The sequence below is a fragment of the Macrobrachium rosenbergii genome, chromosome 29 (genome assembly GCF_040412425.1).
Source record: "Macrobrachium rosenbergii isolate ZJJX-2024 chromosome 29, ASM4041242v1, whole genome shotgun sequence".
Lineage (NCBI taxonomy): Eukaryota > Metazoa > Arthropoda > Malacostraca > Decapoda > Palaemonidae > Macrobrachium > Macrobrachium rosenbergii.
The window spans coordinates 13,754,523-13,770,777 of record NC_089769.1 but is presented as its reverse complement, the minus strand read 5'-3'; the positions used below and the strand labels follow the sequence as shown (position 1 = coordinate 13,770,777).

General features: G+C 39.4%; 1 protein-coding gene across 3 annotated transcripts in view; it reads right to left on the bottom strand.

Moving 5' to 3' along the window:
• Positions 1–13,175, bottom strand: part of LOC136854607 (uncharacterized) — a 45,535-nt gene extending 32,360 nt beyond the window's left edge. Inside the window, exons 1-3 of one of the 3 annotated variants that reach the window (XR_010857746.1) lie at positions 12,313–12,472; positions 9,189–9,312; positions 4,294–4,405 (exon numbers count right to left, since the gene is read on the bottom strand). Coding sequence is in view for 2 of the 3 variants with exons in the window: in XM_067131118.1 (XP_066987219.1) it covers positions 4,294–4,405; positions 9,189–9,296 (220 nt within the window). In the remaining variant the exon portion in view is untranslated. Of the gene's footprint in view, positions 1–4,293; positions 4,406–9,188; positions 9,313–12,312 lie in introns of all 3 variants that reach the window. The other 2 variants (XM_067131118.1, XM_067131119.1) reach the window with 2 other exon arrangements.
• Between the last annotated feature and the right edge of the window lie 3,080 nt (positions 13,176–16,255).

Sequence of the window (16,255 nt, the reverse complement as noted above, 5' to 3'; positions counted from 1 at the left end):
TGGAAAACTAGGTAGCAAGGGCCTATGTTCTTCACGACTGAATCAGAGAGACCCCCCCCTCAGTGGAGAAGACGAGGAAGTCTGCAACCTGCTGAAGAGCGACTCTGACCCAAGAGGTAGTTCCATCAACAAAATCAACCAGCAAAGATGGATCCAGTCCCTCGAACAAAGCTTCAGAGGGCCTATATCTGCTGCCGCTCAGCAAGAAAGCCTATGCTTGCAAGGGAAGCTGGAAAGTCTCTTAGTCCTGAAAACACAGGAGGTTCAATCAAGGAGAACTCTTCTCGATGCCTGGGAAGCAGAACTATCAGGTCAGGAGAAAGGCGAGGTCTTACAGTATCCGTCTACATCTCAGGGTGAGCAATGCCTGAGAACCCCTAGCAAAACAGATAAATACGGATGGAAGATGAGGTGTTTCCCATAAAGACAGTAGGCTATGCCTCATAGTAGCAACCCTTGCGTCAGGTACGAAGGAGAGGGGAAAACTACAGACTTTTGTTGTGCCAGGAGGCAATCAGAAAGACAATAGGGATCCTTTAGTCGAGCAGTCTCTTCATGAAGAAAAGAGTGGAGATCACACTCTGTCCCAGTCACTCGAACCCGAGGTCAAGCTCACCTGCCAATACATCCCCTCTAGGAATGTATCTGGCCAACAGAACTGTCGAGTGCGCTATAGGACACTCGAGTATCAGCAATGTCAACAAATGAAACAGGAGAAAAAAACGATCCCCTCGTTTGTCGACGTATGCCACCACTGTGGTGTTGTTCAACAAAACCACTGAGTGTTGCAAACCCCATCCTGAAATTCTTGGAAGCCACAGAGACGCCTTTCCAACAGCTGTCTGTCGAAGCTTGGGACTGATCAACAGGCTCGACTGAGGGGGCGGCTACCCATGGGCAAACCCCACCGACCTCCCTTGGACCTCCGGTATGACTCCTCCCAGGTTTAGGGAAGTATGACAGGGACCTTTGTCTAGGAGAATCGGCGGGACGAGGAGCCACCTCTTCCACTTGCAGAACACTCTCCTGTCAAGATACCTTTCCAGTGGCTGTCTGCTGATACCTGGGAACAAGCAACAGGTTCGACTGAGGGGGCAACTACCTGTGGGCAAACCCCACAGACCTCCCTTGTACTTCCAGTATGCCTCCTCCCAGGTTTAGGGGAGTCTGACAGGGACTTTCGTCTAGGAGAATCAATGGGACGAGTAGCCACCTCCTCCACTTCACTGTATCACTACTAGGTTAATTCTTGTGAAATCTAGATTCAAGACTAGCAATGGCAAGAGTTGGAAGCAAGGGAGCCAGGCGCAGGAAGTGGGGAAGAAGGAATAGCAGAGCTATCTTCTAACCCAGGCAAGGGTAGAATTATAGGCTAAGGTAGCTTGTTTCTCGGCTCTAGAGGCCGCTTTCCTTTCTATCCCTCTCTAACTTGATTAGTTGAGATTTAAGTGCTTTCTAATCTTGTTAACCATAACATTTAGCACATGTTTTTTCCCTACTATATCTCTGCCCCCTACTGCAAATTATAAGAGAATCATATGAAGATTGATTAATCTGGTTTGCAACTTTCACTACAATAGCAAAAATACATGAACTTAAATCAGACCAAAGAAATAGAAAATATCATCTTAAAAGCTATAAAGCTTGAAGGTCACTCAAATAAGCGACAATACTTCACCGAAATCCAGCCATACAACCAAAAATCAGTAAACAAAAGCTGCAGCAAACCCCTGATGTTACTCGAGAGCCGGCAGGAACAGAATGAGGTTTTCTGCTAAGTCATTTCCAGTACTCGCGTGGTGGGCGGGGCTTGTTAACTACACTAAACTACCGAAGCACTGCCACGATTTTTTAAATAAAGGCTGCCGTGTGAGTTAGAACTATAGCTATGTAATTACTTGCTAAGTTACTTATATGAAAGAAGGCATTCAACCGGTAGCTTTCCTAGACGACTGGCTGATCAAGGGAGATACCAAAGAAGTCTGAGTGATTGTCAACAGACTCCAATCAAAAGTCTTCTGATACACTGAAACACATCCCACCTCACACCCAATAGGTAGTTTGTGTGGTTAGGACTTTCTTGGGATGTAAGTCAAAGTCGGTTGTCTTCCTAACCAGACTCAAAGGTTCCTTACCCAAACCAGGTTTTTCCTGTGATAAGTAGTAGGGAAGATATTCTGTCTGTGAACCTGGAAGGGAACTCTGCAAAAAATGTCAAACTGACTCCACTTTCCTTGTGGGCTGTAATACACACAGATGCCTCTTTGACAGGATGAGCAAGCCATTGGGAGGATCATCAGGTAGCAGGAAGATGGTCACCTGTTTAAAGGAGGTGTCTCACCAGTTTTCCCGGAACTGATGGCTGTCTTCCTATCTCTCAGAAAAGTGAAGCCTCCAAAGAGGACCCACATTTTGTTGGTCCTAAGCAATATAACAGCGATGACTTGCATCAAGAGGTTGGGTTCCCAATCAGCCTCTTTAAGTGCAGTCATGCTGTCCATCCTAAAGATGGCTCAGGCAAGGATGTGGCACTTGTCAGCAATCCACCTAACAGGGTCACTCACTGTAATAACAGACTCCCTGTCAAGATGGGCTTTAGCCTCAACCAAATGGAAGTTAGACAAACCCACCTTTCAAATACTAGCAAATTCCGGTGTGTCTTCCAACCTGGACAGTCAGGCAATAGCATGAGATTCATTTCTACAAGACTAGAACAAACGGAAGACATTTTACCTTTTCCCTCTAATGTTCCTGATTTCAAATGTTTAGAACAAACTGCTAACTTTCAATGGAACCACCTACCTAGTGGCCTCATATTGGCCAAAGAGTCACTGTCCATACTGCTTCAACCATGGGCAAGAAAATCAATTCTAATGCTGCTGTCTGCTGTTCTATCCCAGACAGGGATGCCTGGCACACAACCACTTTTCTGAGCTGAAGTCTTCACATGTGGATTTTTAAAATCAAGTCTACCATGAAGATTATTTAACTAACACTGCTAGGTACCTGGTGCAAAACTATAAACTTTATCTATCCAGCAATAACAGTCCATATGGGAAGTGTGGTTGGATTAACCCCACAATGAGAGCCATTGAGTTTTGATTGAAGCAGTTTTTACCTTTTCTGATATACCTGTTTGAGGACAAGTTCCTTGTTACTACTACAATTATTTCGCACAAGGCTGCATTATTGAAGCCTGTGCTTTATGGGTGTGGCTTTGATTAAAATATTTGGACAACTAAATAAATCTTGCAACACCTTTGACTAAGATAGTGAAGAAGGGAAACTGAAAAAAAGTGGAGAGGAACCTAAACAAAAAGCACTGATGAGCTGAAACAAGCTTTAGGAAATACACAGACACAAGTACTAGAATTTAAAATGACTTGCATCATAAGAACAGATGCTCTGAATGAGGGACTGGGAGACATAACCCTGCAAGAAGTTGACAGATGTCATATTTTCAGTTGCTTATGCAAGTTGGAAACTTAAAAAAACAAGTATAACTATTGCACAATTTAAAAGGAACGCACATTAATATTTACAGTTAGAGATTCCATCTGTACTTGTATGGGGTGGAGTTCATGACACTGTTCAGATAAACCAAAAGCCACTTTTTTGCATTCAACCATGCAAGACAAAGTCCACAAATCATGAGGTGGGCCATAGCACTCCAAGGCTACAAGTTTTGAGTGGAGGGCATTCTGGGAAAGTTTAATGTTGGTACAGATTACCTCAGCAGAATATGATGAAATCAAAGTATAAATTATGACCTAGATTATTTTATCTTTTGAGCAGTTCCCTACGTACTGTTTCTATGTTGCAATTTCAAGAACAGATGTCTTTCATTTACTGTTACATTCTCAAACTGTATTTAAATACGTTAATTTTGTATATATGCTTGTTATTGCAAATATATTTGTTTAGTAAGATCTTAGTTAAATTTTTGTATGTTTTATTTTTAAAAATATGTCAATACAATTTTCTTAGAAGCTCTCCAACTGGTGTGGGCAGGGTTATCAATCCCTAAAGCAATTATTGAAGCAGCAGCCACCACCTTCTATAAGGGAATATCAAGTCTTACTATTATGTACCTGAGTCTCCACAGAGAATCTGTTTTCTCTATGTGTACTACGTATGAAAATACACTTTACAATGTGGCATTTTTACATAAGGGACTAGCATCTATGCAAATGATCAGATACCTGGGGGTTATGGGTTAACTATTTGCAAGATGATGAACAAATTTCAAGAGATTAAGGTTCCCCACAATCTACAAATAAGTAGAGTGCTTACCTGTTTCATCAAGTGTGAATAACTTCATTTCTTTTGCAATTTCTTCCAGTCTTTCACTGGTTCGTATTTCTGCATTCTCAGCATCTAGCAGGTCCCCAATACTAACAGACGTCTGGAATTTTTTTGCAATATTAATACATTGGCTATGAATAGGCAAATTATGTTGTCATCATAATAAAATCAAAATAAAATCCATTCAAAAAGTAATTTGTATTTTTCCTAGGTACATAAACCAGAACCTTGTATATAGGGTTTCTTTCAGCTCAAGCTGGAAATCAGTATTTGGAACTTGGTAACAAGGGAGTTAACTCGTGGAGAAGGGGGTTAAGTGGAGGAGTATCCATCACAACTTACTTTTCCTTCAGCTGCACGGATTAGAAGGGGTAGATGTGGGTTTTCAATACATGAAAAGCTCTGGTTTGTATATCTAGGAAAAATACAAATCACTTTTAAATTTTTATTAGATCCTATAGAAATACAAACTTTTGCCTTTTATATGAGAAATTGACCCCTTTGGCAGGAGGTTAGTCCCCACAATGGATTGGAGCTGAGAACCCCCATGGAAATGTCACAGTCAGTCCCAGTTACCTCACAAGCAGGGGATGTCAAGACCCATGTAACTTCCTACCAGTTTGGTGAAACTGGTTGACCAGAGCAGTAGGACCCAAGGGACTGAGTACCTTCCTGTACAGGAGGGTGCTTATGTAAGGACATTTTCAGAGAACCATGACATCTCCTTACTTACTGTGAGAGAGCTAATTCCCACACAGAGAGGGATGATGGGTTAGTGAAGCTGGACAAGAATCCACTCTGCTAAGCAAACTGAAGGTTTCTTACATGAAACCCAAAGCATTCTTACCAGATCTGGGAGCCTTCCTGGATAGTACTGCTGTCAGAAGTTGATCTTTCAGGTGATAAGGCTCTCTGGTATATGACAGCTAACAGCAGCCTTGAGGAGACACCTACCACTGCAGAAGCAGAGGCCCAACAAATGACACTCAAAGCTAAAAGATATGCTCTACAAATAATGTATCTTCATGCTCCACAAAACTCAAACTGGGTTTTAAAACTAAAAAAAAGAGACTGAGGTTGCTCTTTTGTTCAGTTCTAAAAACAGAATACCTGTTAAGACTAGCAAACTAAGGGCTTTACAATTTTTAAATGAAATTTCCACATCTTTCAGGCAGATCACAGTAAAAATGGAATCACATCATTGTGCCATGTTAATTACATCTTCCAGACACAGTTTTAGAAAAATTAAATGAAGTATAAATTTCTCTTACATTATGAATATTTACCTTAGTCAAGGTACAAAAGTCAGGATTAAGCTTTTCATGTACTAATTTAACCAAATAGCAAAAGAAAAGAGGCATTGCATTTTTAGACATTGGAGTGTTAGGCCTCCTGACTCCACAAAATAAACAATTAATTTTGCCTCTGATAGGTTTTAATCTGTCCAGGTAAATCAAGCACTCTTGCTAGGCACAAATTGACCCCTTCCTCATTAACCCCCAAGGAGGTCAAGTTCAGGATTCTGACAATTCTCAGTTCTGCCTTAAAAGTGGTTCTCTGCTCTGGAAAAAGGGCAAAAAAATAAGAACAGCATCTCCATTGCAAGAGCCTACATTCCATGAAAATACTTTTAAACTCACTCAACCTTTTAGCATTTGCTTGAGATAGAAAAAAGTTTTATCACCATTAAATGCTGCAAAGAAACCATTTCTAAGGGCTCAAACGATTCTACTAATAAAAACTTTAAAACCACATCTAAATCCCAGGATAGAGGTTGATTTGGATCTAAGTGGTTCCATCTCAAAATATCCTTAACATCTGGATTGTTAGTGACATCTAACTGAATCTGACATAGCACAGAGGCAAGCATCAACCTATATCCTTTGGTGGAAGGAATCAAAGCTGTTCGCATGTTGCAACAAACAAAAAAGTTTATAATGCTATCTACAGAGGTAAAGGTGCAGAAAATCCCTCTAGAGCAACACCAGAAGCAACAGACAAAACACTGATACAAATCAGATGCCAAGTCTATTCTAAACTTAAGAACAGACTAATTTAAACATGCCTCAGAAAAACCTCTTTCTTGCAAGAGAGAGAGTCTATAGTTTCAATGCCATTAACAGAAGAATGTGGAGGTTTTGAGGAAACCTCAAGGTGTCTGAGTAGATATCTCCTGAATGGAAGAGATCAAGGAAGACCCATTGACAGAGACAGCGTTCCCTTTGTGGCCACCATGGGGCTCCTACAATTATCCTGGAGTGTCTGGATTCTCTGAGTTTGTTGAGAACTTTTCGTACAATTACAAAAGGTGGAAAAGTAAAATCAGACTCAACCAGTCTTGCAGCAAAGCATCCATTGCCCATGCTGTGGATGGTCACAGACTGATCTACCTCCTCAACCAAATGAGGATAAAGGGAAGTACAACCATCAACCACCCACCAAAATATAGAAGTCAACATCAATATGCTTGTCTGCCAGACCAGAAGAAGGAGCTGGAGTAATAAGAATTAACTCCTCAATCAAAATCCATGAGCACTTGGGAAGAAAGGTGCCAGAAGGTGCTTAAGGGGACAGCAAAACAAGAGCACACGCTATGGGGGGTCACAGACTGATTGCCCAAAATAGTCAGTCAAACCTTTATCAGATTCTAAAATAAGACAACGCTCCTATTCTAATTTGAGAATATGCTCTTCCTGAATCACAGGGGGAGCAGAAGGTGGACTGAGGTTGTAGTCTCAGGTGTAGGTAGAGGAGGGAGAGAGACAAGAGTACAGGAAAAAGTATGAATTGGTGATGAAAAATTACTGGGCCTATGCCCTGATCTAAGGAAGTGCTTCCTCAGTTTATCTGACTCTCTCCTCTTCCTCTATTTATGGAATTTTCTTAAAACTTCAACTGACCACTCCCTACAATTTTCACACCTATTTCTGATATTACACTCTTAATCCCTTCAACCAGCACACACTCTGTGTTCCTATCTATTGCATCCTGTTAACACAGAACTCATTTCTGCAAAATTTTACGTTTTGGTTCCTCCTGCCCATTGAAGACTTACTGAAAAGACAAAGCAAAAGTCACATTATTGTGAAAAATTAACAGCCAAACTGGCTGATGCACAGATGACCTGCATAGGATGACAACAAGAAACATTCTGAAGAGAACTGAAACATCAAAACACACTTAGTGGAAAACAGGTGAACTAGATAGCCATTAGGGTCACCCAAGCAATCCTCTTTATTCTGGATGCCAATCACACCTGCCAGTGCAAAGATATAGTTTTCTCTTAACAATAGGTACGATTCATCCCAAATAACATGGCCTACTGTGGGTGTTTTAGGGGACCCTCTGTTTCTGTCATTCCAAAGCCATTCAAGTTCGGCTAAAAAGGCCTGTCAATCATGATGAACTGATGTTCTGGAGCACTGCCTCTATGTCAAGATGTTATTGGGCTTCAGATTTCTGCATCTGGCAGGTCTACAGGTACCATTATAAACTGGACTGCTTCTTTATATGGCATGGTAACTCCAAGATCCAAGAACTCTTGGGGCTAGCAAGGGGATGCCTGGGATCAAGATATCTATCTCCTTACTATCCTACAATGTAGCTCCTACACTTACACTGGAGGCTTGTTGTTAATATTTCCCTCTACACCACTGGACTTCCCTGATGTGTAGTAGAAGTAGAGGGAAGATCTGGACTTTCCCTGCATTTTCTTCTGACGAAAATGGGATTCACAACATCTCTGGCTCATTTCACTACCAGACAAAAATGAAAAATTTTTGGTTTCTGTGCTGCAATCACCTTAAGAATTGCTCCCTTCTACCTCAGTTTTTGGAGAATTGGCAGGTCACTTGATAGCACCAGGAGACCAAACTGGTGTCATCATGGCTTCAAAAAACTGAATAGGTAGCCAGGGCACCCAAGGCACTGTGTAATATGGTGGTTGTCAGCCCAGAAACAAGGAAAAATTCAGAAGACATTGCAAGTCCTTTCAGAAGTGTTCAAGCCTGAGACACTATCCAATAAGGCTGACAAAAAAAAAAAAAAAAAAAAAAAAAAAAAAAAAAGAGCTCTGCACTGCCATGGCCACTGTTGGCACTGCATCCAGAAGTTTACTTGCTCCTAAGGTCCTAACATCACATTTGATAATACCTAAATGGTTACTCAGGCTACGATAAATGACAGGTGTGCGATAAACTGAATACAATTTCTTAAAAACAAAACAGATTTTCCAATACCAACAAATAACTCTAAGAAACATATTTTTGAAACCACTTTCCAATCCCTTCTCTTTTGTAGCAAGATCAGATAACTTTTGGAATTAATTTGCACCAACAAGGAGACCTTGGAATTTGATGTGCAGACAGCAAAATGGGAACTCCTACTCTTCTTTTCAATGTTTATAAAGATTTAGCTGGCACACAGTAAGGTAACCATTAAGTGGCTGATTTGTACTAAAAAAATTTTTTCTTAAGAAATTGTATTTTTGGGTTGTTAACAATGTGGTTGAATTGTGTGATATATCTTTGGACACTTTATTTTAATCTCTTAATACAGAATACTCAAGTTATAACAATGGTAGCCATGACTTTCTACAATCCCACATATTAGTTCCCATGTTTGAGGGTATACTCAAGCATATACTGTACTTTTTATGACATTTTCCTTTATGAGCACAATAAAATAATAACGTACCAGCAGTAAGTTTGTACTTTATAAGAACACACCATTCTTGTTTTAATTAGCTGGACTGTTATGGGACAAGAGTTATAATGATAAGGAATACAGATTTAAGGAAAAAGTCTAATAATCAATAATCTTTGAGCAAACAAACTAACAAACTATGGTAATAACAACAAACTATTCAGCAAAAATGTTCACACCTGTTTGGCCGTAGTAGTTTCTCCTTCATGTCCTATGCCAAAATCTGGCAAGTCATTCATGTCAATGGACTCCTGATCACTGTCATATGCCTTGCTTGTTTGCGACATTATTCCAACCAAATTCCTGAAATATAAATGTATGTTTGCTATAAAAGGTTCTGGCATTACTGCAACTGATAAAACTACATGGCTGAACAGTCAGTTCATCATGGTTTAAACAGACATCTATCAACAATTATCGTCACAATTAAAAGAGCTAGAAAGAAATATGCACAAGATAAGAGGGCTATTACAAAGTGGAAATTATAGAGGAATAAAACTACCTGCACATGCTATAAATATACTGAAGAGGATGTGGAGGAGAGGATAAGAAAATGTTTAAAATTTATCATATCATTATTATTTTTGTTCTATGGCAGAGGTAAAAAGTGGAAAAGGATTTTATAAGGAGGCAACTATAAGACAAATACCACACAAAAAAAGAGATTATATCACATATTCATGGACTCTGAGTAAGCATTTGACAGTGAATCATTACATTATTAGATGGGCATTACAAAGCTGATGATGTCAAGTACCTTAACACCAGATTTTAGAGATAAATATTGGATCCATCAAGGATCTGTCCTGAGCCCTCTGCTGTTTATCAGTGAAATAGCAAAAGCAACAAAGAGTACAGAAAGGGAGGCATCTTGGAGCTGTTGCATGCCAAAGACCTAGTGTTAAAAATGGAATCACCTATCACATTCACTGCAAGTGGCATCTCAGGAATATTCAAGTCCCCTACATGAGATATAAACTAAATGGGGGTTGACTAGCACAGACAACTTGATTTACCATATGATTTTCTTGTCCGGGCATTGACGTAAAATCACAGTTTTTGAGAGTAAATTGTATTTTTCCTAACCATACAAACCTGAGGTTCTTTACATTAGCAATTACTTACGGTGAAGCTGGACACGGCCGTTAAACTCTTGAACAAGGTGGTTAGGCAGTAACTACCGTCAGGTAGGCGGGGAATACCCACCTGCCCGGATGTAAACATTCCAGTTTGCCTTTTGGTCCAAGTTCAGATTGAGGGGTGGCATGAGGCGGGCATAAAATGTAATGTAAAGGACCTCAGGTTTGTATAGTTAGGAAAAATACAATTTACTTTTAAAAACTGTGATTTGTTCTGACAGGATATACAAACTATCAGTCCTTTACATTAGGAAGACTCACTGGTTGGAGGGAGGAATCTGAGCGAGTCTCTTTGAAATGACTGGAGTTCTGCACACCTGGGCTACTCCTCCTGGACATGTTGATTGGAGTGTAGAAACTGCAAGATCAAATATCAGGTACTGGACCTTTTCGCATGAGTGAGGAAATGTAACTCATACAAAATAGGCTGGGAAGAATCTTATAGTCGAAGGCTGTAAGGAACACTCGAGATAGGGATTCCCTTATTGCCAGTCTCTCCTTCCTCCCCTTGCTAGAGGAGGGAGAGGAATTGCTTCTATGATTTTAGAAGAAAAATAGAATCGGTGCTCGATGTGTAGTCTTACCGCATCAGATGCCAGATCCAGCAAGTGTTGGTTCGAGTCCCATTCCCATCCTGAAGGAAGAGAAATAGGAGGACGAGGAAGGAGGAGGAGGAGAGATCAGTCACTCTCGGAAACCTTCTCATTTCCAGAACCAACACCTTAGGTGAGATGCTACTAGTCCTCTTGAAGGAGCCGGGTAAGAAAACACAACTTGTTGAGTAGCCACCACAGGGCAAGGCAAAAAGGTTCCAAAGCCAGGAGAAAGATGTATCCTTAGACACTTCTTCCTTGGGAGGGATAGTGCTAGCGAAAACATCGACGACATCCAAGTTAGGAATGTCGAGCCTTTGGAAAGTACCACAGCTCCCTAACAGGACAAGGTAACGATTGATCTGGATCATTGACACAAAGTCAAAGGAGGAGGGGAACAAGAAGGACACATATGAAGCACATGTAAAACACAGACACAAAAGTTCAGTAGAAAGAGAGGGGCAAAAGCACAAACCAAGTAAAAATTGCACAAAGCTAATCGAGAGACTACAAGGCTCTGGAGAGTCTAAAGACGTCTTATCACACGCTCAGCTGGAAAGCAGTTGGGCTAAGCATGGGGAGGTCTGACCAGGGTGGGTGAGTTAACAGCTAGTGGATTTCAGTAGAACGAGTCTGCAGTCAGCCGAGTCATGCACAGCGCACAGGAATCTCCTATATATGGAGGTGTAAGGAGTATTCGTATCAGAACAACTACGGTTAATATAAAGGAGATGATCGCACAAGATATCATTTACTGTTATAATTTTTTGGCTAGACAATATAGGAAAGGGTGCATACAATGCAGTATAGGTGAGATAACCTGAGAAATCTACCAGATAATAAGAAATTTACCATCTTTTGTCTATGTTTTTACATTCATCTCCAAGGGGCTGGTACTAAGCATGACGGAAGTTCCGCAGGGTGCTGTGTTTAGTACTAGCCCCTCAAGAATGAAAGCGTAAAAAAATAAAAACAGTAAATTTCTCATTATCTCAGTAAATTTCCAAATTATCTCACCTGTGGTGCATTATAGACACCTTTTTCCATATTCTTCAGTCAAAAAATTATATTAGCCCAATAAACGATATCTTTGTGAGGAAGTCTCCTTTACAGGCCTAATACCATGCATTATGGTAAAGACCTGGTACCCTGTGTTAGGTTGTTAGGTTAGGTATGGTTGGCTTCGTTATTTTAATATCACAATTTTTGAAAGTAAATTGTATTTTTCCTAACTATGCAAACCTGAGGTCCTTTGTATTAGGTATGTAATGTAAAGGACCGACGGTTTGTATATCGTGACGGAACAAATGACATTTTTAAATCCAAAATACGATAATGGTTTATTTTTAAATCCAAAATATCATAATGGTTTATTTTTAAATCCAAAACGCGATAATGGTTTTAAGTTATATTTTACCCAGTCAATAAACTGTGCCTGTGGAAATAAAATACAGTATAATATATAAGCTACAGGCTACATCCCAGTTGTTCCTTCAACTACTGTACTTGACTTAGGACCCAACATAGTCTATCCTGGCCTCCTGAACACTAAAATGCTAAGCAATATTTACCGTATAGGTTCGCCGTCCTACACTGTAATATCCTGTAGTTATTTGTGTGAGGGATGCTGGCCTTTTCCTGTTATAATTGGCTATGCTTTTCACATCATTCCTTAAGGCAGTCATGAGTGTGCAGAAAAAGTCTTGATCAAATCAAACTTCAGTAATCGTCGTAGTAGTAGTACATGAAGGGACGTTCCTTTGAAACGACTCCTTTGCTCGATCTACTTTGCTCATGATTGTGCTTTTTTAAAGTACAATTTCTCTGTAGTACCATCTGGTTATTGTAAATTCTTCCATGTTTTCAATTTACCTTCTAACGAATCTATTAATAGTAAGATTGCAGCTATTGACTCCTCTTTATCTTCGTGATACATCTCTCTCTCGAAGCACCTCTACATATTATGTTGTACCTTGCAGAAGTCTCTACGTGGTTTTCTGAAGTGTTATTACACATATTTTTTTTTAATCTGCTTTGTGCTCCTTGCCTTGTTTCAAACATCATTCTCTACTGGAGGATTCTGGGCACTTGACATGCTTTGCAGAAACCCCAATCACATACACAACACACACTACACACCAAAGTTTTTTTGCCATTGCTTCCAGGTACAGGGATTAAGCAACCTACTCTTACCATTTTCATACCTCTAGTCTTACTCTAAACACACACTTTAACTACACACGTACACTAAACACCAAGGAGTTTTTGCCATTGCTTCCAGACACAGGGATTTAGTACTTCACTCTAACCATTTTCGCCCTTTTATTCTTAATCTAAACACACTTAACTACACACCAGGGTGCTAGAGTCACTATTTCCAGAAACAAGGATTGAATGCCTCACTGTAGCCATTTTCACACTTAAATTCTTACCCTAAACACGCATTTAAACTGCACACCAAGGAGTTTTTGCCATTGTTTCTAGGCACGGAGATTAAGTACCCCACTCTTACCATATTCACACGAATTCCCACATTAAACTCAATCTTGAAACAATTTAGGTGTTCAGTTATACCATGATCATAGATCACTAGATTGTTCAAGTATAAAACTCAAGTAAATCTTTGGATGCAACGATATTTTCTTTAGTCACTATATTCTTGAATGAATTTTGCTGTAAAGTTTGAAGTAGTTCGTGTTTTTTTAATGTAGTCAAGTTAGGCGTTTCACCTTATGTTCATATTGAAGAAGGTAGGCTTCTTGTTAGTACTATATGTATAAAGTGAGACCTAGAGCAGTACCTGTAAAAAATAAACAGTCTGTAAACCAGAAGAATTTAAAGCGTGAATTGTTGTTCGTTATTAAGAGACGTAAGTTCAGAAGTCCTGTCATATATATATATATATATATATATATATATATATATATATATATATATATATATATATATATATATATATATATATATATATATATATATATATATATATATATATATATATATATATATATATATATATATATATACTCGTATATATATGTGTGTGTGGGGGAGGAGGGGGTCGCTTGATGATGGTTCTCAGGAATATACTCCCAATTGTGCAGAGGAGTATTACAGAGCAGAGTTCTTCAAAGTTATTGAAAGTGTCTCAGAGTATTTAAATGAATATTTCACTTCATCTGATCTCACAATGTACCGCGACTTAAGTGAAATTCTCTTAACTGGGTCATTCAAAGAGGAGTCAGTCAAGAGATATCCAGAACTTTCTGATTTCTTAAAGCAGGAAATTGATTTCTTCCATAATCAGTTCAATGGTGCATCTGCTGAGGACTACCGAAAGGCATTTGCAAATATGGTGCCGGAAGTTCGAAGAATGTTCCCACAGGTTGACCTTGCTGAGGCTTCTTTTGGTCTCTCCGGCAAGTTCACGTGAGGCTGAACGGTCACTCAGCGCACTTAGGCGCATGAAAACTTGGCTGCGTTCCACCAAGACCCAAAAACGGTTTAACCATCTTATGATCTGCCATGTTCACCGAGAACGGCTTGCTGCACTTGACCTTCAAGACATAGCTAATAGATTTGCAAACAAAGTGACAGACACGCGGGAAAATATTTTTGGCAATTTTTAATGTACCTATATTGTTTGGCTGTATTCAGAGGTAAACAGTTTTTTAATCAATTGCAAAAATGCTTTAATCCTCGAAGGGATGCCCACAAATGAATTGCCTCCATGTATCTCTATCCTCCACCACTACTTCTCTTCTCAACCAACTGTTATTGTTTGCAAAATTTTCGTTTCATACATTCAACAATCAATTCATTCAGTATTATCGCCTTCTATAATTTCTCTTGCTTTTCCATAGTACTGTCACAAGTAGTACATTCTCATTCTTGTCATTCACTCATTCACTTCCTCTTTTGCTGCTAACCCTAACATTAGATATTAAAACTCACATTGGAGTAAAAGGCTTTTATTGTTGCAGGACACTATTATTTTAGACTCAATGGAGTCCTATAAATCCTATAATATATAGCAACATAAAATAAAAAGTTTATTTTTATCCTTATTACTTATACTGTAAAAGTTTGTAATATAAAATACTGATCATAGTATCTACAGAGTTAAGTGGAACTGTACATTGAGGATGTCACAGAAGACTTGTACCGTATTTTAGCCAGTCTGTAAATTGTGGACTCTTTAAACTTGTGACTGACTAATATTGATATATCAGTCATCCTTCTCCCTTAATATCATCCATACATTCATATTTACATGGCATTAAAATACACTAAATCAAGTTCATTTCTTCCAAAAAATTCTGGATGGGCTCGCTTCGCTTGCCAATGTTAACCATATAATTTTCAAAATGTCCCCTCCCTTTTTAGAGACCAGATGACGCCCCTGAAACACACACAAACTTGTTTTTCCTTAAGTATCTGCGTTCATACTTAGTTTTCCTAACCTATGAAATTTATCAAGTTTACCAACGCTTCCCTTTGTGAAGGATTCTGGAAGTCTTATAATCCCTTTGAACTGATCTACTTTGGATTCTTCTATGATATTTATTCAGTTTTTCGTTACATTAATTCCATTCATTTACAAATTTTCAATATATTCGCTTTTTTGCAGTTAATCCCCTTTTCAACATTACTTCGGAAGCATTAAATCACATTATACTGTGCACTCAGAATCAACTCATTTAAGATAGTATAGTCTTTCTTGTCAAGGATGGAAGGGGCAATCGCCAGAGTTGCTCTAAGATTTGTAGATGTGGCAGAGGTGACACATGAATACTGTAACGAGTTTCACAGAGGGCCCTGGCGTCACGCGGCGTTGAGGCAGTGAAACTGTTGCGCCTTGCTTGTATGAACGATATTTAACAATTTATGGGGCAAATGGGTAAACAACGGCTCTGGGAACTATAAACCGAGACAGGCGAATAAGCTCGCTGAATTATTGATATCTTAGTACAAAATTACTTTTTAGTTTTCTGTCCGTCCGCACTTTTTCTGTCCGCCCTCAGATCTTACAAACTACAGAGACTAGATGGCTGAAAATTGGTATGTTGATCATCCACCATCCAATCATCAAACATACCAAATTGCAGCCCTCTAGCCTCTGTGTTTTTTTAGGTTAAAGTTAGCCATGATCGTGCGTCTGGCACCGATAAAGGTGCCAACAACACATGCCACCACCAGGCAGTGGCTGAAAATTTCATGGGCCGCGGCTGGGAGTTTCATGGGCCGTGGCCGAGAGTTTCATACAGCATTATACGCAGTACAGAAAACTCTATTGCCCCGAAGAATCTTCGGTGCATTTTATACTTGTTTTTTCTCGACAACGATTTTAAGATGGATCTCTTCTAAGTTCTTATATGTTCTTACTGTGCGACTATAATTATACCGAGACGGTTCTTAACAAGGTGAAAAAATAATAGAACGAACACAAATATCAGGATGATTCGAAAGTAATGAATTCTAGTTCTGAATGTGTTGGGCCGCCTGAGCGGGCGG